The 22544-nt window shown below is 45.5% G+C and overlaps 1 protein-coding gene across 2 annotated transcripts in view; it reads left to right on the plus strand.

Moving 5' to 3' along the window:
- The window catches only part of EXOC4 (exocyst complex component 4), a 394313-nt gene that overhangs the window by 55058 nt on the left and 316711 nt on the right, over window positions 1-22544 (plus strand). For both annotated transcript variants that reach the window (XM_062634253.1, XM_062634254.1), the window contains exons 6-7: window positions 6085-6328; window positions 13659-13836. In XM_062634253.1, coding sequence (XP_062490237.1) covers window positions 6085-6328; window positions 13659-13836 — 422 coding nt within the window. The remainder of the gene's footprint in view (window positions 1-6084; window positions 6329-13658; window positions 13837-22544) is intronic.

A 22544-nucleotide genomic window follows, 5' to 3' on the forward strand; every position in this document is an offset into this window, starting at 1 on the left:
TGTCCATTTGTGGCTCACTGTCTCCATGCATGGGTCAGAACAAGGATTCAGCATTAGAAACGAGGAGGTGACGTTTCTTTGCATCTTAAATTATGCCTTTGGGGCACTTTGAGCTTGCCTCCTTTTCTTTAGAAGGCTGGAAGGCTGAAATGATATAATCGGAAAGGACATAAATCCTGGACACTAGTACATGAAGTTTTACTAGGTGCCCATAAAAGCACACAGCTAATGAAATCTCCTGTAATGAGGAGCAGCAGATTTTGACCATTCATTGCCATGAAAAACAAGACCCTAAAGCCTTTTCTTTAGCTGCTTTGCTCAAATGAATTATCACCATTGGCCTTTCTGGGCATCGGACCAGGGCTATTAAAATGCTTCTTGCAGCGGGTTTCTTTGTTGTGAAGTGGCACAACTGTACAGATGAGGGAGCATCAATTGGAATAGGTGTTTTAATAGGGCACCAGCAAACCAAGAAGCGGGGAAGTTTCTACCTTTAACTGCTTAGGTGATGAATCAATGATGAACATATTCAACTTAAAATGCTTTAAACTGAGGGCAGATTTTTGTCTGCTTGAAGAGTTGTGTGTTTTCAGATGCGCTGCTTCAGTGGTGATGTTTTGGAAGTAGCTGCATGTTTCATTAGAGAACGTGCCAAAACCATCACTCCTTTTGGTTGTTGATGGCTTTTGAGAAACCATATTTAAATGTTCTGTTTCATAAGCAGTTTTTGGACATCATTAGAACAAGAAAATGATCAGGAGTGGTTTCACCCTGGAGAATTCATGCTTTGACCAACTTGATAAGCTTCCATGATGAAATAACTGGCTTGGTGGACAGGAGAAGAGCAGAGAATATGGTCTGCTTGCTCTTCAGTAAGGCCTTTGACACAGTCTCCTGTACCATCCCAACAGAAAAATAGCAGGTTTGCAGGTTGGGTGACTCAGAAAGTGACTGAATGGCTGGGTGCGGAGGGCAGCGATCAGTGGCACAAAGTGTACTTGGAGGCTGGTAACTAGTGGGGTTCTACTGGGTTCAGTAGGACCAGTCATTCAGTAAATGTGTTCTTTACTGCTCTGGGTGATGGGGCAGAGTGTACCCTCAGCAGGTTTGCAGATGACCCCAGACTGGTTGATAGGCCAGAGGGTACTGCTGCCATGCAGAGGGAACCAGACAGGCTGGAGAAATGGGCTCACAGGAACCTCATGAAGTTCAACCAGAGGAATTGCAAAGTCCTGCCTCTTACAGGCACTGGGACGTGTTGGGGATCACTGAGCTGGAAAGCAGCTTGGCAGCAAGCTTGGGGGTCCTGGCTGACAATGAGCAGATGACACATTGCCTTTGTTGCAGAGGGGCTGAAGGTGTCCTGGGCTGCATTAGACAGAGTATTGCCAGCAGGTCAAGGTGATCTTTCCTCTCTGCTGGCCACTGGTGAAGCCACACCTGGGGTGCTGGCTCCAGTGCTGGGCTCCCCAGTACAGGAGAGACATGGATGTACTGGAGAGAGTCCAGCAAAGTGTCATGATGGTGTTTTAAGTGTCTGGAGCATCTGTGCTAGGAAGGCTGAGAGATCTGGTACTGTGCAACCTGGAGCAGAGGCAGCTCAAGAGGGGTCTCTACCTGGAAGGGAGGGTGCAGAGAGGATGGAGCCAGGTTCCTGTTCACTGGTGCCTAGTGCCAGGGCCATAAGCAATGGGTACAAATCAAAACAGAAGTTTCCTTTGGACACCAGGAGACATTTCATTTTCCCCTTGGATTATAATGGCTTCATTCTGCTCCCTGTCCCTGTCTTCCAGCTTAGGGGGTGGATACTCGGAGAACAGCTGGTCTTACTATTAAAAAGTGAGGCAAAGAAGGCATTAAGTACCTCAGCCCTTACCTCACCCTTTGCCACTAAGGTTTCCCCCTCCATAGAATCATAGAATAGTGAGGGTTGGAAAGGACCTTAAGATGATCCAGTTCCAACCCCCTGCCATGGGCAGGGACACCTCACACTAAACCATGTCACCCAAGGCTCTGTCCAGCCTGGCCTTGAACACCGCCCGGGATGCATCCTGTGAAGGATGGAGATTTTCCTTCACCCTCCTTTTGTTCCTAACGCATTTATAGAGATAGTTTATTATCTTTTGCAGCAGTGGCCAGATGAAGTTTGAGTTGGGCTTTGGCCTTTCTCATTTTCTCCCTACATAACCTTATGACATCCCAGTAGTCCTCCTGCATTGCTTGCCCCTTCTTTCAAAGGTCATAAACTCTCCTTTTCTCCTGAGTTCCAGCCTGTTCTCTCTGTTCAGCCAGGCCAGGTTTCTTCCCTGCCAGCTCATCTTTCAGCACATGGGGATGGCTGCTCCTGTACCTTGAATAATTCCTTCCTGGGCTCCTTTGCCCTTCAGGACTGTATCCCAAGGGCCCCTAAACAGGCCAAAGTGTGCCTTCCACAAGTCCAGAGTAGCTATTCTGCTGACCCCCCTTCTCTCCAAGAAACAAACCCAGGAGTAAGTTCTGAGAGTGTTGTGATTTTTGCCTTTATACAAATGAATAACAAAGTTGTTCATAAGTTTAAGAGAAAATACACATATAGCTTTCATTTTTGGGAGCTGATATGTAGGGACATCTTCTTTCACCCATGGAGCTCCTTTGCCTGCAGAGAAAGGCAAATGGGATTGCACTTTTAAAGGTGGACTTCTGTATCAATGCTGTCTCCTTCTGATGCCTTTTTAAGAGATAGGGGACAGGAGGGGCTCATTGCTGGGCCAAAGCTTTGTGGTCAGAAAATCCTTGATGACATTAAATGACAGAAGAGGATGTTTGAAGCGGGGAAGAAACAAGCAAAGAACATCTTCAGTTACCCAGGGCTGGGGTCTTGTCAGATCTTCGGGATCAATGGGCCCCCAAAGCTACCCAGGATGCCTGTTTAATAGGCACAACGTGCAGGAAACTTGGTCCCCACTGTTCTAGCAAAAGACCAGATCTAACAAAGCTTCTTGCTCCTAGATTTTGACCCATTCACTTTGCTGTTGTTTGTAAGAGATGTAAATCTGTGTCTTGATATTTGAGGGTGTTCAAAATTGGTTTGCTCTTTTGAAAATGGAAGAGTTTCACATACATCTGATGTGCTGGCAGAGTTCTCAGCCAGATTGCTGCCTTTAGTTCTCTTAAATGCTGGCCTCACGTTTGGATACGGCAGCGTTTCCTCCCTCTTGGGATTGCATTGTGTGATATTAAGAATAATTTACAGCCTGCTTACAAAGGGGATGGGGTGTAATGATGGGGACCTGTCCCTTAAAAGGTTGCTTAGAGTGTGAAATCCTCACATTGAACTAGGAAGAAAAGATATTTGGGCTTTTTAAAAACAGTAAGTTAAAGCCTTTCTCCCTCTAACATTTCCAGCACTGTCTTTTCCACAGCCCTTGTTGCACAGAGCTCATTTTCTGTGTGTGTGCCTGCCATGCTTTGGTGTTTTGAGAGTAACACGTAGCGTTACCAAAGCGGGTAGCCCATGTATGTAGAGCACAAAGTGATTTGCAGCCTTGTGGGTTGAAAGGGGTGTGATAGATGAGAGCTTTGAGCAGGAGTATATGTGCATCTTTGCTTCTCCTAAAAAATCACTGTGTTCTGGGTGTTTCCAGTTGCTTTCTCCATAACTTGACTGGATTTAATTGGGAAAAAGTGAGTGTGAGAGAGGAAAAAAGCACAGAATGCCCTGGTGTTCATTACTAAAACTTGGTATCATCCCTTGGAGAGGGGCTTTGCACAAGGGCCTGCAGGGACAGGCCAAGGGGAATGGCTTTAACCTGCCAGAGGGGAGACTGAGATGAGCTCTTAGGCAGAAGCTCTTCCCTGTGAGGGTGCTGAGGCGCTGGCACAGGGTGCCCAGAGAAGCTGTGGCTGCCCCATCCCTGGCAGTGTTCAAGGCCAGGTTGGACACAGGGGCTTGGAGCAAGCTGCTCTAGTGGAAGGTGTCCCTGCCTGTGGCAGGGGTTGGAGCTGGAGGAGCTTTAAGGTCCCTTCCAAACTGAACCAAGGCTTTGCTGTGGAGGCTGGTGTAAGCTGATACCGCAGGAAGTGTTATGTGTTTATCATGGTGCTGTTTACACCATCTGGGCTCTTTGGGCTGTTGTTTTCCTGATCTTGTGTAACTTGAGGGTGCTGATGCTCTTCTGTTTAGAGTATCACAACTTCAGCGAGCTACAGGGCTGGGTGCAACTTGTGCTGTGCCATTTCTCGTTTCTGCCATGTCATTGAAACCCTTCTGGTGGATGTTTTGACATCCCTTCAGGTTGCTGAAGTTTTGATTTCAGTAAAAATATCTGTTGAGAGGTTGAAACCACAGGGCTCGTCTGTCACCATCCAGCAGTTGTTGGGTTTGAATTCCTGTGCAGGGATTTGGGGTGGTGGATGGCATAGCTTCAACCCTGTACTTCAGTGCTGTTTGTTGTCATGGATGGAGTGATGCGCTTCACTCATAAAGAGAGAAGTTAGCGATATGTTTATTGTATGAAATAGTGATTAAACTAATATGATAGTAAACGTGGCAGTGATTTAAAAAGATCTGATGGTGAAACACTTGAGTATTGACTGCGTAGAGGACAGGGTCAAACAAAGCTGTCAAGACTCTCCCATTGACCCATGAGGTTCAGAAACCCTTGAGTTCTAAACTGGTCTCAAAGAGGAGTCTAAGTGCAGGTAGATCCAGACTTAGTCCCAGTCTTGGTCAGTGGTTTATGTCTAAAGGATTATATATGTGCAATCAATCCTTTATACCCCTTAATTAAGATTTCAAAGTTCAGCATGTTGCTAATCACTTATGTATGCTAATCACTGTTGCAGCAAGGGATCTCTCAACCTCAAGGAGTAACCTTTAGAGGTGTCCTTACTCTGGGGTGATCCTGATGTGCAACCCATTGCCATGCAGGAGAGCTCCACAGGCACTGGGTTGTCCACTGCTCATGGGGTAAGCCCATTGACTCATAGTCATGTTTACATCCCGACTGCAGGAACGTGGCCTGAGTTGGACCTTTACCAGGTTTAAGGTTGGTGGCAGTGGTACACATTGTTCAGATTAGCCCTTGGCTGTTGTATTATCTCCCCTGATTTGAGTCCCATGGGCCACCAGGCCCCAGACACATCTATTAGCACCACCTCTGATGGTTATCTCTTGGGCAGAGTTGGGATATATAAAGGTTGGCTTGGTGGGCAGGGAGAAAACACAACCACATTTGTCCATGTGCTGCCACTGTGAGTGTAACCCTTCCATTAGTTGAGTTTGTCTTGAAGACACTTTACTCACATCAGTGATTGAAGATGTTTATTAAATGCTTCACCCAGTCTTTAACAGGGACATGCTTATGTTGTTGCTGGGTGTTATCTGTAAAGTAAGAAATGTTGCTTAATGAACATACTTAAAAGTGCCTCTTGCTTTCCTCTTCCTTGTCTCTTAGCAACAGATTTTCTCCCTGTGCAATCCCTGTTACTTCAGGACTGTATCCACAATATCCTCTCTAATTCTTCTCACTTTTCCTTTCCAGAAGCCTTGTTTAAAGATTTGAGTTACTTCATCAACCTCTTGACAGACGTAATAAAGCAGAATAGGATAACATCAGACAATCATTCACTTTGGCAGTGGAAACTTTGCTGAATTCATTGGAAGTCTGTTAAGCTTGATACTGTTTAGAGCAAAACCCCCTCTCTTGCGAAGCACAGAGTGAAGAAAAACAGCTAGGTTAGAAATTTAGGGCTTGTAGCTCCTTGAAACACATTCAAGGGTTTTATAGTGGTATAAAAATCTCATTTATGATTAACTTAATTACACCAGACTTCCTTTGTTTCCTAATACATAACTTGTACCATGAGCTGTCACTCCTACATCAACCAAATGTGCAGGCTGGTGTATTTATGTATAGGGAAGCCCCCAAGCAAACAGAAATAGCCAGAATCTGGGTGTTGCTGGTTTCCTCGTTTATTCCTTGGTTGTTCCAAGTGGTGGGAGTTCTGTGAAGGCAAAGGAGTTGATATGCTGCTTCTGCACGGTGCTGAGTGTGGGGTTTAATAGTTGAAATCTTGGATTATGCCTTTGTAAATCTATTCCAGTGCGAGACACAAGCCTTCTGGAAATGAAAGAAGATGCAGAACTGGATCCAGAGGAGAACAGCACTATCTTCATGGGAATACTCATCAAAGGGCTGGCCAAGCTGAAGAAAATCCCGGAGACGGTGAAAGCCATCCAGGATCGCTTAGAACAAGAACTCAAGCAGATTGTCAAGCGCTCCACAACCCAGGTGGCAGACAATGGCTACCAGAGAGGGGAGAACGTTTCCCAGGAAAACCAGCCTAGGTAAGGGTATTGCAACCACCAGACCTTGATCTGCTGCAAAGAGAAGTCTGGGAAAGGTGCTGTAGCTGTTAAAGGCCATTTGAAGTAATGATTTTGTAGTAGCAAAGAGACGAAATGGTACCATTGCCAGAAATCCCTGTGTTTCTGTGAAAGGTTGATTTGCATCTTAAACAATCATAGAATCATAGAGTGGTTTGGCTTGGAAAGGACATTAAGATCATCCGGTTCCAACTCCTTGCCATGGGCAGGGACACATCATGCTAAACCATGTCATCCATGACTCTGTCCAGCCTGGACTTGAACACTGCAAGGGGCAGAGCACTCACAGCTTCCTTGGCAACCCTTTCCAGTGCCTCACCACCCTCACAGTAAAGGCTTGGGAATTCAGGGTGTGCATTCAGAAAGGGGAGGCATTGCTGCTTCTTAGCTAAAGATGTGGGAAAGGGAGCTGCTTCCTTCTCCACTTGGCCCTAGAAGAGAATCTTTTGGCTAAACAGATGCTGGAATGCAGGTCTGAAAGGGAAGCGCAGTAGAAGGCAGCGTTATTTAACTAGCAAGAGATACATTATGTTAAGTACTTGATTTTATTTATATTTTAACCTGACCTTGCATGTTAAGTGTCTTTACAACAGCTTGAATTTTAATGCTGCCTCAGAGTGCTCGTACCTGTGGTGTAAAGAACACTTGTGCCAAAACAAATACTGTCATCTTGTGTTGCACTCCATTGTGGCTTTACACTGGTGCTGATGTCAGATACAGTCTTAAGTTCGTGAGTAACATGATTTTAAGGGAAGATTCAGCCGAGTTAGTTCAAATATATCAGAGTCCAATTAAACTGATGCAGGTCCAGAACTTTGGAATCATGTAAGGAACTAACTACATCAATAAATATCTGCCCAAGTTTCTGGTTGGTTTGCAGCCCCTTTTACATTAATGGTGAGGTGTGGAAGCCAACAGGGAACTGTTCTGCCATTCTTCAGGATTCACTAGATCTGTTGCTTGGAAAATAGGACTCCATAAGGACTAGCTGTCACTTCTACCTGAAATACTCATCTGTGATACTGCACGTTGGAATGATCACTGTCCAAAGGGAATGAATGGTGGAAAGAGAAAAACGCAACCAAAAATGTGTATCTTCATTCATTACATGTAATATTTGTAGTGGAAAATGACTCCCAAGGAAAACATTAGCTTGATAAAGACTTCCTTTTTAATTCCTCTCATTCTCATTGCTGTGGAAACAATTACGTTTGAAGAACTCATAGAGTTGCTGTGCTGATACCTTGGTGAAATTACAACAAGCAGAAGGCAGGATTTTGGTGCCAAGAAGGAGCGTAGCATATACTTGATACACTTCTGAATCAGTCTTGAGAGGCTGTATGACTACCTGATTGTCCACTGAAATGGATAAATTGGGTCAGATCAAATCTTAATGACATGAACCTGCCCAGAGGGTTGAGAAAGGGACAGAAAAGTTTAATGGCTTTTGGCATGTGTTTAATAGGAGTTTGTGAGCCTTTAAGATGCTGATATTGTAGAGCTCTGGAGAGTGTCTTGACTTCTTGTTGAATAAAGAGATAATTAGACCTGATTCTAAATCTAAATCACATGTGAAGTTTACAGCAAGCAGTTGCATTCATTTATATTGAAAGGAATAAATTATAGTAAGGGAAAGTACACCGCCCCTTAAATTAGCTTCAGTTTTAAATCAAATCCCAGTGACTTTTCTGCTGTCAGGAAGCAAATCAATGTGAACAACAAGGTCCTGCTATTTCAAGAGAGCTCTGTGAGACCCCAGATGTGAGCACGATGCAGCACCCGAAACTGCTTACCTATTCATTAGGCTGTCAGCCACAGTGTGTGCTTGACCTCAGGTTTCTGGGAGTGGAATGTTTTTTGCTTCACCTTAAAGCTTGTCTCACTTGGATGCCTCTTAATCTGTGGCTGAGCTCAGTGCCTGTGTTCAGCTACTGTACTTTAAAGGTTATCCATACAAATTCCCACTTCTGGCAAATAAAATGACTTAATAGGATGATGGGTCTGAAGGGTTTGAGGCCTTCTGCTGGACAAGTTCCCTGTGGCTCATTCAGTATGTACAGAACAAGTTATATCATAGAATCCCAGAGTGGTTTTGGTTGGAAAGGACCTTAAAGCTCAACCAGTTCCAACCTCCTGCCACAGGCAGGGACACCTTCCACTAGAGCAGCTTGCTCCAAGCCCCTGTGTCCAACCTGGCCTTGAACACTGCCAGGGATGGGGCAGCCACAGCTTCTCTGGGTGGCTCTTACCTTTTCTGTATGGAAAGGGTGGTGTTTCCCTCCACTTGAGGATGGGGTTGATAATCTTGTGGAGGTTCTGGTGTAATTCCTTTTGAGACCCCATGTAACGATTATGTAGAACCATCTCATTCTACAAGAGCGAAATACTCTCTAGAACCTGGCTAGGAAAGTTGCAGGTCTACCAACAGCTGCTGAGTCTGAAGAGCTGCTGATCTCATTCTTCCATTTTAAAATCTGTCTTTTGCTTCTTTACATAATAAGCTTTTCCATATCGGATTTTGTGGCCACTTTTGTGTATAAAATCATCATTAATTGCCCCCAAATTTATCAGATCAGGATGTTTTTTGGTTGTGACCAAAGCAATGGGATCTCAGTGTAATGATGTTCGTCGCACGCCTCTGGGTGCTCTCTTCCTAGAGCCAACAGGCTCTTAGGTCATCTCCTCAGAGCTTCATAAAGTCTGTTTTCTCACCTGGAAGTCCTGTAGCCCCTGTGAGCCTGCCAGGAGCAGGTCTGGTCCATGCTGTACCAGATGTTGTGTAGCAGACCAATGATTGCAGTGTTGATAACACATGGCCCATTCCATCCTGCTGTGTTGTCCTTGCCCTTAGGCTTGAGCACTCCACATAGTGGCTCAGCAGAGCTGGTGTGACGCTGGAAAGGCTCACTTAATGAAGATGACACTAACCCTGTGAAGGACCTCCATATAATGGCATCAGTTTATTTGTGACCAGTGGGGTGACACAGGAAGGATTGGCATGCCACTGTGATACACCCGATTCTGTATTTTCCTTAAAACACACAACATGAATGCAGGCATGTGGGGTGAGATTAGGACAGGCCTCACAAGGTGGCATGTCTTTGGCTGTGAGATACTTTGCTATGAAATTAAATCCTCCTTACTAACATGCACTTACCACCTTGAAATGTGAATGATATAAAGATAATGAAACCCAATAAAGAGCAGGAGTAGGTTCTGGATATTTCCTTTTCATGGGTAGAAGATAATTCTGGAAACTATCCTTGAATCTCTCCCGGTTGCACTGACCTCAGCTTTAAGTGGACTTCTGTAAAAGTCTAAGTTTTTAAGAGTCTGTGCTTGGAATGAGTTTGTGGAAAAGGGCTTAAAAGTAGGAATTGCCCCTGGGGTTATCCTCAGCGGCTCATTACAGCATGTCTCTTACCTTCATGTTTAGAGATGTGTATTTTGGGTTGTGAGGCCATGGTGTGTTAGCTTGGAGTACTGATACATGAACCTTCTGAATTATGGAAGAGATTTGACTGCAGAATAATATCGATCTGGACACATGCCTGCTTGAGGGTCAGATTTATAGGACAAGGTTTTGCTAGGGATACATTGAAGATGCGCTTAGGGTTGCAGGGGGGAATGAACTAGATGGCTTTTAAAGGTCATTTCCAACCCAAACTCTTCTATAGGGTATTAACAATTTTGCTACTACACCCTGTTGGATTCAATACGCTTTTTCCCTTCATGTTCATCATCCACTTCCGGACTTTTACCTCATCTTGATGCGTTAAAACAAAGCCAAATTATACCCCCACCAGCTCTCAGAGCAGGCAGAGGATGTTACTGCTGCTCAAATGCATGAGTTGTCATCGCTGACCTCATTCAGGTGTCAGCAGTCACTCTGCATCGACTCATTCTCCCTTATTGTCCAGACAACAGGAGCTGCTGCTGGGCGTGTGTCACTGTCTCTCCACACATTTGCCATGTTTCTGGGTGAAGGGGTGATGAGATTGCTTTGACAAATTGCCCCAGCCAGTCTCCTGTCACTCGCTGTATGTGTTCTCCTTAGGTCTTTTTCTGTGTTGCAACCCCATCTGCATAAAATCTAGGCCAGATGGTTTGCTGCTGTTTCGTCTCGTTGGCTGTGTCTTGGGTCACCTTGTGTCAAAAATGACCTGACAGACTTTTAGAGCAAAGAAAATTAAGCTAAGAGGAGCTGGCTAATGTGGAAAACAGGGAGATGTGGACATTACTTGAGAAGAGGAAATGTAATGGGGTGGTAGTTAGGGCCCCTGAAGAATGTGGGTCAGGGGGATTTCATGTCTATCATGCTGGGATAGGAAGACATTGGAATTGAAAACTGAGTAATTCAGTGTAGGGAGCTATTACTAAAATACTGCTGAAGCTGATAATGCGAGGTCAGGCTTATCTAGGCACAACAGGAATGAATTTGTCCAAAATTCCAGCTTGTTTGGTGCTACAAAATTGCACTTCCCTGAGGCAGCAAGGAGGTGTAAGAAAACTGATGTGGTGTTTGTAAGGGGATGGTAGAAGAAGTTGGGCTGGCCCTGTTAGATTGTCTTAGTGGTATATAATGTATTTGCTCCCATTTGCTCTGTCATTTCAAGCAAGTCTGTGCCTCCAACATGAAATTCCTGGTCTATCCAAATTCCACATAGCAGCCTTCCAGTAACTGAAGGGGGCCTATGAGGATGCTGGGGAGAGACAGTTCATTAGGGACTGTAGTGACAGGACAAGGGGTAACGGGTTCAAACTTAAACAGGGGAAGTTTAGACCGGCTATAAAGCAGTTGTTCTTTCCTGTTAGGGTGGTGAGGCACCGGAATGGGCTGCCCAGAGAGGTTGTGAATGCTCCATCCCTGGCAGTGTTCAAGGCCAGGTGTCCCTGCCCATGGCAGGGGTTTGGAACTGGATGATCTTAAGGTCCTTTCCAACCCTTACTATTCTATGAGTCTATATCTGGTTTTTCTCCTAGTTTTGTCTGGCTTCTGTCTGGCCAGCCATGTGCCCCAGCTGCCTCTGTCACTTACTATGTGCAGTCCTATATATCTCTTAGGGGCTGTTGAAGCAGTAGTTGCTTCTCCCGTATCTTAGAGTGGGCTGGAGAAGACGCTTGCTCAACAGTGATGAAGGGTGTTTCTCAGGTTGTCTTGCTCTCTTCACTGATACTTTTGGTGATGGACTAATAGTAGATGGGGAGGGAGGAAGATATATAGATCTTTTCCACTGTAGCAACTTCTCAGTTTCACTTGGACAGGACAGTTACTAAGATATATTATGCCATCCCTGGCAGTGTTCAAGGCTAGGCTGGATGGGGCTTGGAGCAAGCTGCTCTAGTGGAAGGTGTCCCTGCCTGTGATAGGAGGTTGGAACTGGAGGAGCTTTAAGGCCCCTTCTAACCCAAACCAATCTGGGATTCTATGCTTATACAAAGCTTAAATGGGTTAGAATGGCTTTTCTGATATACTGGACCTTCCCATATCGAAAAGCTAATGCTGTTAATGTTACTAGCTATCTCTCCTGGTGCTGTCTCTTGAGGTATGGCAGTATTAATGTCCCTGTGATTCTTATCACAGAATGGTTTGGGTTATGATAACATAACTCCTAAACACCTCTTTATTCTGCATATGATATGCATCTGGCCTCACTATATCCTCCCAGACTTACCCAGCGGCTCTTTCTATTGAAGCAAGGTCCTTTTCTGTTAAACCATTTGAGCTGTGTGGTTGTCAGCATTGGTAGGGGAATGGGCCATGTGAGATCCTCAGGAGATTGCTGTATAATGCTGTGCATGTATATCTTTATACATAAAGTTGTAGTCTATGAATGAGACACAGTAAGTTGATAGTGATTCAAACAATAGCTAGTTTCTGTCCTTTGCAGACTAGAAGTTCAGTCCAGGACTGCTCTAGGCTGGGGTAGATGGTTTTAACCACAGCATCCTCTGAGGCCAGTCTTACTGTCTAGTGGTAAGGGCAGCAAATGTGCAACAGCTTCTTAATTACTCCAGATAATCAACTGCTGAAGGAAGTGGATGCTTGCAGGTACTCAGCACTCTGAGATGAAGTGGCTGAGGTGTGAACACACATCTCATTAGTGATGGTTAACTAACACAGGAGCCTGAAGCGTGATGGTTAAAGAGTGGGTGCAGCTCCAGTTCTGCTCTAGATCTTCTGTCCTGCTCTGGGGATAGCAACTTGTGATGGGTAGACACAGCAAGCATGTGGTAACTCCTAAGCTGCTGCAGTTAAATGTGATGGAGACTGTCTGTCAGAGCTAGAAGTGCCTAACATATGGATTTGGGAAGTGTTATCCTCACATTTTGTTGGGGTTGCGTGTGTACTTGAATTGCTCATTAAACGGCAGTGAACTCCATCAGGATTTTTCCATTCTCACATAATAAAACCTGTTGAGTCATTGCCTTATCACAGGATATTCAGGAATTTGTAAAGGTCCATTAATAACAGTAATTGGGCAGTAAGGAAGCCATAGGAGCAGGTAAAGTAACCACATTGAGATGGGGTTAGAGCTGTAGTACCTTCCATATAGTAGTGAAATCTTGATAACTGACACGATGACTCTTCACGGTTTAGGTTTGTGATACTTCATGTGTTTAAAACTTGCCATACTACTCATTTCATAATTCAGAATGAATATCTTGTATTCTGTTTGTACAGGTAAGTCATAGAATCACAGAATGGTTTGGGTTGGAAAGGACCTTAAGCTCCTCCAGTTCCAACCCCTGCCACGGGCAGGGACAACTTCCACTAGAGCAGCTTGCTCCAAGCCCCTGTGTCCAACCTGGCCTTGAACACTGCCAGGGATGGGGCAGCCACAGCTTCTCTGGGCACCCTGTGCCAGCGCCTCAGCACTCTCACAGGGAAGAGCTTCTGCCTAAGAGCTCATCTCAGTCTCCCCTCTGGCAGGTTAAAGCCATTCCCCTTGGCCTGTCCCTACAGGCCCTTGTCCAAAGCCCCTCTCCAGCTTTCCTGCAGCCCCTTTAGGCACTGGAGCTGCTCTCAGGTCTCCCCTTCAGGAGCCTTCTCTTCTCCAGGCTGACCCAGCCCAGCTCTCTCAGCCTGGCTCCAGAGCAGAGCTGCTCCAGCCCTCGCAGCATCTCCGTGGCCTCCTCTGCACTTGCTCCAACAGCTCCACGTCCCTCTTGTGGTGCGTCCCAAGTCCCAGTGTTCTGACTCCTGGCCTGGTTCTCTGATGTGCTGCATGAGCCATGTCCCTGTGGTGTCTTCTAGAAACTGAGTGTTGGTTGTCTTGATGGTTCACAGGTTGCTGCTGGAACTGCTGGAGCTGCTCTTTGACAAGTTCAATGCTGTGGCTGCTGCACACTCTGTGGTGCTTGGGCACCTTCAGCAAACAGTGGCCTCTCCTTGCAGCCAGTACGATGGTGATATCAAGCTCTATGACATGGTTGATGTGTGGGTGAAGATCCAAGATGTGTTGCAGGTAAGAATCCTTTGGGTGGGTACATTTTCAGCTTTGAAACAGCTTTTACAACCAGAATATCAGAGAATACCTGTCACACTCAAGCGTCATCTGTGTTGGAATTTGTCTTGATTTATGGTAAGCAGCCACATTTCTAACAGACTGTTAAACTCCAGTGAGCTTAAACATCAGCAAAATATTTCTAGGGCTTAATCCTTATGGTGTATGGAAAGGTTGATCCCTTTTGCCTACCAAGTGATCTATCAGAAGCTTTCACACAGTGACATTTTTGTTCAGTGTTACCTGTCTTACGAAGTGCCACAGCTCTAATCACTTGTCTTCTCTTGTCATTATGGCTTGGTTATAGTCAGCTGAGACACTTGCTCCCAGCATGTTTTCAGGGAAGTCCTTTGTGATTCTTATTTTAAAGCATAGGGTACTAAAGCTGTACCTTGCTTAGGCTTCATTCTGGTACCATGCCTATCAACGTGAGCATCTGAGACTCTCACAAACAGCAGAGGATCTATCACATAATCTCTTCTCTCATTCTTGCTGGGAGGCTACACGTGCACGTTAGGAGATTGATTTATTTGGGAATTGCCTTTATATATATAGTACACAGATGCAGACCTCACCCACTACTTGATAGAGGAGATCAAAGAAATGAACCTGGCTTTATTTACAAGAGGTGGCAAGATTTATGATGGTCATTCCACCTCTGGCCTGTTCCTGACAAATGCTCTCTGCCTCCTACTCTAACACAGTTTTTCATTGTTTGGCTCTGGTCTATTTAGCTGTTGCTCTAAAGGCTTGTTTGACCCTGCAGTGATGCACACAGGGTTTTTGCTTACACAAATAGAGCCCCCTGTGTGCATGGTGGGAATTTTGGTACTGCTTGGACATGGTAAATGTAAGCTATGGGCCTTTGATCACATCCACTGTCTGCTTACCTGCTCATTTGTCTTTCTAGACAAGTTATTGTCTTTATTAAAGAAACCTTGAGCAGTTTTCTCCATTATAAACATTTTCACATCCATTCAACATTGCTTTTGCAAAACATTTGATGGGGAATGTCCAGCCAAAGGTTAACGGTGGGTTTTCTATACAGAAGAGTGGTGTAGAACTGAAGCTGCTTGGCCTCAAATCCTTGAAAGATTAAACTTGGTGACGTGAGGAACAGGCTTGGGATGTGGTACCTCCAGCCAGCTTAATGTCATCCATGACATCTAGGAAAAGGTGAAGAGCTTTGAGTTCTGCAGACTTTGCTCCAGGAGGACAAAGCTTTGGGAGTAAGATCATACCTAAAGTGAAGCAGAATGACATGGCTGGGAATTCCCCCTTAGCAGTGAGAGTTTGTGATGGTTTCAGTCCTCATGAGTGGTGAAATTGGGAGAGTTATGGCTGTTCCAAACCAATGTTGATAAAGCTTCTATATAGAAGCATGTGTGGATGTGCACATGGAGAAGAGTGAAAGTGCTTTTTGTGCTGGGGAGAAAATACTTGGCCAAGCTTTCTATAAACTGTGTGCCAGGAAAGATACACCAACCCACTTGTACAGGCTTCATTGCTATTGGCCTGACAGCACGGGGGTCAGAAGGAGTCAGAAAAGCTTCCAAAGGAGCTTTTATAATGCAGCACTTCAAGATCCATAGTCCCTTGCAGGTTTAAGGTGAGAGATGAACATTGACATAGAAAGGAGGAGATCTTCAATTTCTTCAAATTTTGTGGGGTTTTTGTATGTTAGTTTCATTGCAGTGGATTAAAATAGGGCTTTTTTATCTTACAGTGTAAGAAAACCTTTGATCCCAAGGCTAAATTATTTCTATCCTTCTTTTCCTACTAAGGATAATGTTTTGAGAGACCCTTATGCTTGCAGCAGGGAGAGCAGAAAACTCAGTTTTGAAAGTGTTATTTAAATCATACCTGCACTGGTAGAGGATGGAAACTTGGAGGGAAGTGGATTTGTGGTGAGGTGCATCAGGGAAATGGTGCAATTCCGTCAGATCCTGATGAATGAAGTTTATTTGTCATGTCAGAGCGACTTGATGTCGCTCTGCAATTCAGAGGTACATTGTGCATCTCGGCATGTGAAACATGTTACAGCAAGGTTATCTCTTTGTAGCCCTGTACAGAAGTAATAAGCATAGTATCCCAAACTGGTTTATGTTGGAGGGGACCTTAAAGCTCATCCAGTTCCAGCCCCTGCCATGGGCAGGGACACCTTCCACTAGAGCAGCTTGCTCCAAGCCCCTGTGTCCAGCCTGGCCTTGAACACTGCCAGGGATGGGGCAGCCACAGCTTCTCTGGGCACCCTGTGCCAGCGCCTCAGCACCCTCACAGGGAATAATAATAATAATAATAATAATAATAATAATGTGTATTTCTGATGTGCTGGAAAATTGCGTTCTTTGTGGGAAATGTGGGAGCTGTTCCTGTAGCTGGATTTGAAAATGCTTCCTATGAACTGCACCAACCCTGTGGGGTAGCCTTAGATGAGTGGCACAGTGCTGTGCAATGCTTCGATGCTGAGCATGCAGATCTTTAGAGTGTTTTGACCTCTGAGAAGGGAAGACTGATCCCAAACCTGTCAGGAGGAAGACAGTGACCTTTTAGAGTTGGGTACTGGAGTGCTAGAAAAGAAGTAAGTCCTAAAATCAGTTTGTCAGACTGTTAGAGCAGCCTTGTTGAGGAAAACCCAGGTTGAAGCTATTTACTTGTACAGGAGCCAGCTCAGCCTCTGCTGGTTTTGCCGAACCAACAGGAGATTTGAAACTTGTTTCCATTTTAATGTGGCATTTGGTGTGTGGGGCTCATTTAGCTCTTCAGGGGAGTTGTGGGTGGAATATCCTTCTGAAGAGCCTCATTACTGTAGGACCAAGTGTTCTGTTGGGGAGAACTGTGTTACAACAGCACTGAGCAATGTTCTGACACCAGTGTCTGCTTCAGGACAATGCAGTGAAGGAATAAGGAGCTTTTCTGGCACCATTCCAGCCCAAATGATGAAGGCTGTGCTGTATGAAAGGCAGTGTTGTACATGCTTTGGAAGAAGACAAAGTTTTAGGTGCAGCACAGTCTTTCTGTGCTGTTTTACTGGGTTAGGCCAGGTCTAATCTCTTTAAGGACTATTCTGTTATGTTAGTGTTAGGGTCCAACGGCCACTGGACATGCATAGTCAGTGTGAGGGTTCTTTCTTGCTGGTACCTACAGCACAGAAGCTGTAACAGTTCATTCACCTTTTTTTAGCACTGTCTTTTGGTACCCTGATGAGTGAGAGGCATCTGTCCCTGCTCAGTGATACCAGTGTTCATTCAGCTTCTTCAGAAATATCACCTCTCTAGTGATAGCATGATCCCCTGTCAGCTATGGCATCTTCTGCTGCTGCTGGAGAAAATGCAAAGGCATCTCCATGTGTGCTCAATATCCTGATATCATAGAATCAGATTGGTTTGGGTTGGAAGGGGCCTTAAAGCTCATCCAGTCCCAACCCCTGCCACGGGCAGGGACACCTTCCACTAGAGCAGCTTGCTCCAAGCCCCTGTGTCCAACCTGGCCTTGAACACTGCCAGGGATGGGGCAGCCACAGCTTCTCTGGGCACTGTTGCTGTTTGCCTCCAAGGAAGGGACTTTCTCTCCTTTTGTAGTGTTAGTGTTTGTAGTTGATGGATCTCAGTTTTTAAGTGGTCTGTATCTGTTTTCTTGCCTCCGAGTGCAGAAAGTCACATATATGCTCTGAGACATATATCTTTAGCAGGCTGCCTGCTGGTCTGTCTGCTGTGAAGACACTGACAGTTACTACTTTCCTATTTTGGGGTCCTCTGCCTAATTCTTGTGTGTATTTTCCTAAACTTGTGTGATTTAGCAACCTAAACATTGCTGAAACAATAAGGTAACTGGAGCAAGAGAAATCATAGCCTTCTCTTTGCCCACACACTACTGTTCTGCTGGAGATACCAGGAACTGTTGACTGAGAACCCTGTTTGCATGTGATGCTCCTCTGCCCAGAGGCTGTGATTTATCCTTTCTTACAGAGAGGAATGGCACTTGAGGGCAGGATTTGAGCAGGGAGATGGGAGTATTCTGCAGTACTCAGCCAGGTCTGGTGGCCAGCAGCTTGAGTGATCTTGCAGCAAAGTTGAATTTGAAGTGTGTTTCCTATGTCATGCTTCTCTAGGAGGGCTGCTTGAGCGCTTGGAGATGCATTTCATTGCTCTGCTCTTGTAAGCTGAGCCACTCTATGGTTTTGTAAGTGAATCGATGGCAGAAAGTGATGGTCCTTAGGCAAATGGGTGAGCAGGGAGTGGAGTTCAGCAATCTCAGTACTCAGTTACTCAATGGAAAAGGTGTAGAGGGTTCAATTCCATGCCAGTTTATGGAGATCTCGGTCAGCTCTGCTCTGATCCCATTTCTTCTTCTGCAGCCTGGGATGTTTTCATTGCTCTGGCAGCACTGCTCATTTTCCTGGCACTCATCTCATTTGTGGCCAGGTGTTCTGGCTGTGTTTCCTGCTTCCTCAGGCCCTTGAACTGTGTAGGGTTGGCACAGGAGCAAGAGGGAATGCTCCGTGAAGCAGGGAAGTGAAGGGTTTATCCTGGGAACCACTGCTTTCATCTGCCAAGGCCGCTCTGCGGAGCAGCTCCTCAAGGTACCTGCTCCTGCAAAACACGATGTAGTTTTTGCTCTTGCCCTGAGTGGCTCAGCACAGCAATGAGAGCCATGCAAAACACTTACTAAAACGCCTTGTGATGTTAGAGCAGGGTTAAGAACGATGTCCGGTCATGAGCTCTCAATCTCTCCACCGTCGTGATGCTGTCTGACTCTTCAGTTCCATAAGTGTCATGCAACAGAGGACCAAGTCTCTCTTTGAACCTTTGCATTTAAAGAATGAATGAACTATTTGTGACACGCTTCATACTTGTAAAGTAAGGTTCTTGGATGAGAGCTGGTAGTGTTAATATGCCATAAATAGAAGTTGAAATGTCAGAGCAATACATGAAATTGCTGTTGCATGTGGAAAGTTGACCAGGTAATATTTTGAACCTAAATTAGTGTTATTTCTCAGACATTCAAGAGTTTTAAGGTTGTCCTCAAAATAATGTGCCTGACAGTCTTTCTGTGCTTTTTAAATGGTCTTATGTGCATGGAACTGATGCCTTTGGGCTCCTGACTGGTTTGTTGTGTTAATGCTCATCTCTGGTTTAGCCATGAGGATGATGGTTGTGAAAGTCATTTGTCTGCAGCTATTGAAAAACGTAGTTTCAGTCAATCTTGGGTGCATGAAGGGAGGAGAGTGCATTCTACTGCCCCATATGCTGTAGTGATGGGACAAGGGGTGATGGATTCAAACTCAAGACAGGAAGATTTAGGTTGAAAAGAAGGGAGAAGCTCTTCCCTGTGAGGGTGCTGAGGCGCTGGCACAGGGTGCCCAGAGAAGCTGTGGCTGCCCCATCCCTGGCAGTGTTCAAGGCCAGGTTGGGCACAGGGGCTTGGAGCAAGCTGCTCTAGTGGAAGGTGTCCCTGCTGTGGCAGTGGCAGGGGTTGGAACTGAAGGAGCTTTAAGATCCCTTCCAGTCCAAGCCAAGAACTTGTGCCTCACAGGCTCATCTCAGTCTCCCCTCTGGCAGGTTAAAGCCATTCCCCTTGGCCTGGCCCTACAGGCCCTTGTCCAAAGCCCCTCTCCAGCTTTCCTGCAGCCCCTTTAGGCACTGGAGCTGCTCTCAGGTCTCCCCTTCAGGAGCCTTCTCTTCTCCAGGCTGACCCAGCCCAGCTCTCTCAGCCTGGCTCCAGAGCAGAGCTGCTCCAGCCCTCGCAGCATCTCCGTGGCCGCCTCTGCACTCGCTCCAACAGCTCCACGTCCCTCTTGTGCTGCTGCCCCAGATCTGGATCAGGACTGCTGGGGTGGTCTCCCCAGAGCACAGCAGAGGGGCAGGATCCCCTCCCTGAGCTGCTGCTCACGCTCTGGGGGTGCAGCCCAGCACACGGGGGGGCTCTCAGCTGAGAGCACAAATTGTTTGATCATGTTGAGGTTCTGAACTTGTGAATTGGGGATGGTGAAATGATGTTGCTAAAGGTGAAAAATCTGTTAGTACAGAGAGGTTCTGTAGCACTGGGATGTGTTACGTGGCTGAAAGGGCAAAGGATGAGAACAGCAATGGCATGCTGTCCTTTTAAAACAAATAATAGAAGCAGAAATGGACAAAATCAATCTCTCTTCTCTTTAACTGGATGAGTCTGGCTGGGGTGTGTTTAAAACTAACTCGGTTGCTTTGGTAGCAGGTACCTGGGAGGGGTCCAGAGCTGAGCTTGACTAGAATGTTGTTCTGTTGCCTTTCCCAGGAGCAGCCCTTGTTGCCTGATCTGAGCTACATTAACATGGTGACATTGGAGGTATTTGTATGAATACTGCATTAACAGCTTTTGTTTTGAGAGTCATTTGCTTCCCGAAGCTGTTGATCCATTGTATTTGATAAACACGAGCGCTTCTGCTAAAGTTTAAAGAGATAAAAACCCTGCACAGAAATGAATTGTTTGAAGAGTGTACAGTCACTTGTGCAGTTATTGCAGAAGAGATCACTGAGCTTGTGTTTGGGAGAGTTTACAGAAGATTAGCTCATTTAATGTGTGCAAGGAAAAAGTTACCGTCCTCTGTCCATGCTGTAGAGCTTCCAGATGCTCTGTATTTGAAGGGCTCTTCGTTTCAGGTGGGTTATCCATTTAATCCCAAACTGGTTTTAGTTGGAAGGGACCTTAAAGGTCATCCAGTTCCAACCCACCTTCCACTAGAGCAGCTTGCTCCAAGCCCCTGTGTCCAACCTGGCCTTGACCACTGCCAGGGATGGGGCAGCCACGGCTTCTCTGGGCACTCTGTGCCAGCGCCTCAGCACCCTCACAGGGAAGAACTTCTGCCTTATATCTAACCTATACTTTCTTATACCTTCCCTGTTCAAGTTTGAACCCATTCCCCCTTGTCCCATCACTATATGTGCATAATCTTTCACTTTAACCATTTCCCTAGATTCTTGAGTAGTTTTGTTAGGTCTGATGTACTTTTCTTTTTCTGGTTACTATCAGTGTCCACAGCACTTGATTCCTGCTGTCAGCCAGAATTAGGAGAAACTACAAGTAGTTCATGAGCATTTGTAGACATGTTTTATAGGACTATAAACCCATGTCTCTTTTGATGTGCTGAGCTTATTCACACTTAGTCCCTCTGTGCCTGGCTTTAAAGGCAGCGAGTCGTACTCTTACTAGCATCATAAAAACACTGTGAACAGGAAAAGGCCAAATGCTCATCATGTCCTCACGGCAAGACGTCTCATCTGACAGCAGTACAGGAGGGATTCACGCAGGCAAAGTCCTGCTAATGTTAGAGACTAGCTGGAATCCAAAGGAAATGTTTGGAAACTGTTTTGCTTAAAAGCCTTTCCGCTCCCGTGCTGCGTGCTTGCTGTGTTTGCCGTGTGTGACATTTACAGCACGGAGAGGTGGAAGCTTTTTCTGCTTTCTCTAAAGTTTGCCAGCTCTTGCTTTTTTTTTTTTTTCTTCCCTGAGATGAAATCTCAACTTTGTTTTGGGGGGTGGCTGCTGTTTTCAGGAGTCATTTGTAACGTAGGAAACTATAGAAATGCATTTGGCAAAATCCTTTCTAAAAGGATTCTCTTTCCGTTCTCCTTTTCCTTGTTTTATTGCTCATAGCCAGGCATTTTAGCAGGTGAGCTCTTTGCAGTGAACTCCTAGGACCAAGACCACGTGCATCTAGAAGCTCAGCCCTGCTAAGATAGACTGTGTCATGATTGTATCTGTTATGTTATGGCAGGGGGGTTGGAACTAGATGATCTTAAGGTCCTTTCCAACACTAACTTGTGTGCTTCTGTTCTATGAGTCTATGTTCAGAATGGGCTGCAAGGATATTAATTACTTCTTTTCTGTCTCATTCATACTATCAGCCATGCTTCTTGCCTCTTGTTGCCCTCTGGTCACACACATGCACCCTTTCACACCTCTGCCCCCGTCTTTGTTCTTTCTTCCTCTTCATCGCCAGCACACTCTCAGCCCTGATCTAGGCCCTGAACAAGAAGAGAAGGTGCAGTGTTTATAGAGATGCATCTCTGAGGATCTTGTACTGTAGATGGGACAACAGCAGCTCCTTATCAAGGCCAGGCTGGAGCAACCTGCTCTAGTGGAGAGTGTCCCTGTCGGTGGCAGGGGGTTGGAACTAAATGAGTGGAAGGACCCTTCCAACCCAAACCATTCTCTGATCACTTGCAAAGGCAAATACAAGTCTGTGTGCATACACTTGGAAGCTGTTGCTGTCACAGCTCTGGACACAAAGGCACCAGTAGGAAATGTGTTGTGTATCACTAATAGAATACATAAAACATTTAGGGACATGTATTCACAGCGTGCTTCCTATCATCAAAGTGGCTTTGTCATCTGATCTCACCAGGGTGATGCCATTCTGCATTTTACACATGGGGGACCAAGTGTTTGAGTGAAACAGAAAGGTTTGGAAGTATTTCTGTTACTTCTAGTGTGCCTGGTTTGGTAGTGTAGAAGGAGAGAGTATATTGTGTGGGTTTTGTTGGTTTTAGTAAGAGTTTTTAAGATTTCTTTGTTTCTATGGATGCTCTGCACCTCATAGAACATGAATACACAAAACACCCAACAAAACTTGGGAGATGGCTGCAGTGGTGATCTGCAAGCTTTGATGCTCTGTTTATCTTATACTTTAT

Source organism: Pezoporus occidentalis, unplaced genomic scaffold (assembly GCF_034315485.1).
Source record: "Pezoporus occidentalis ecotype Australia unplaced genomic scaffold, CSIRO_AGI_Poc_V1 ctg42, whole genome shotgun sequence".
In the NCBI taxonomy this organism is placed as follows: domain Eukaryota; kingdom Metazoa; phylum Chordata; class Aves; order Psittaciformes; family Psittacidae; genus Pezoporus; species Pezoporus occidentalis.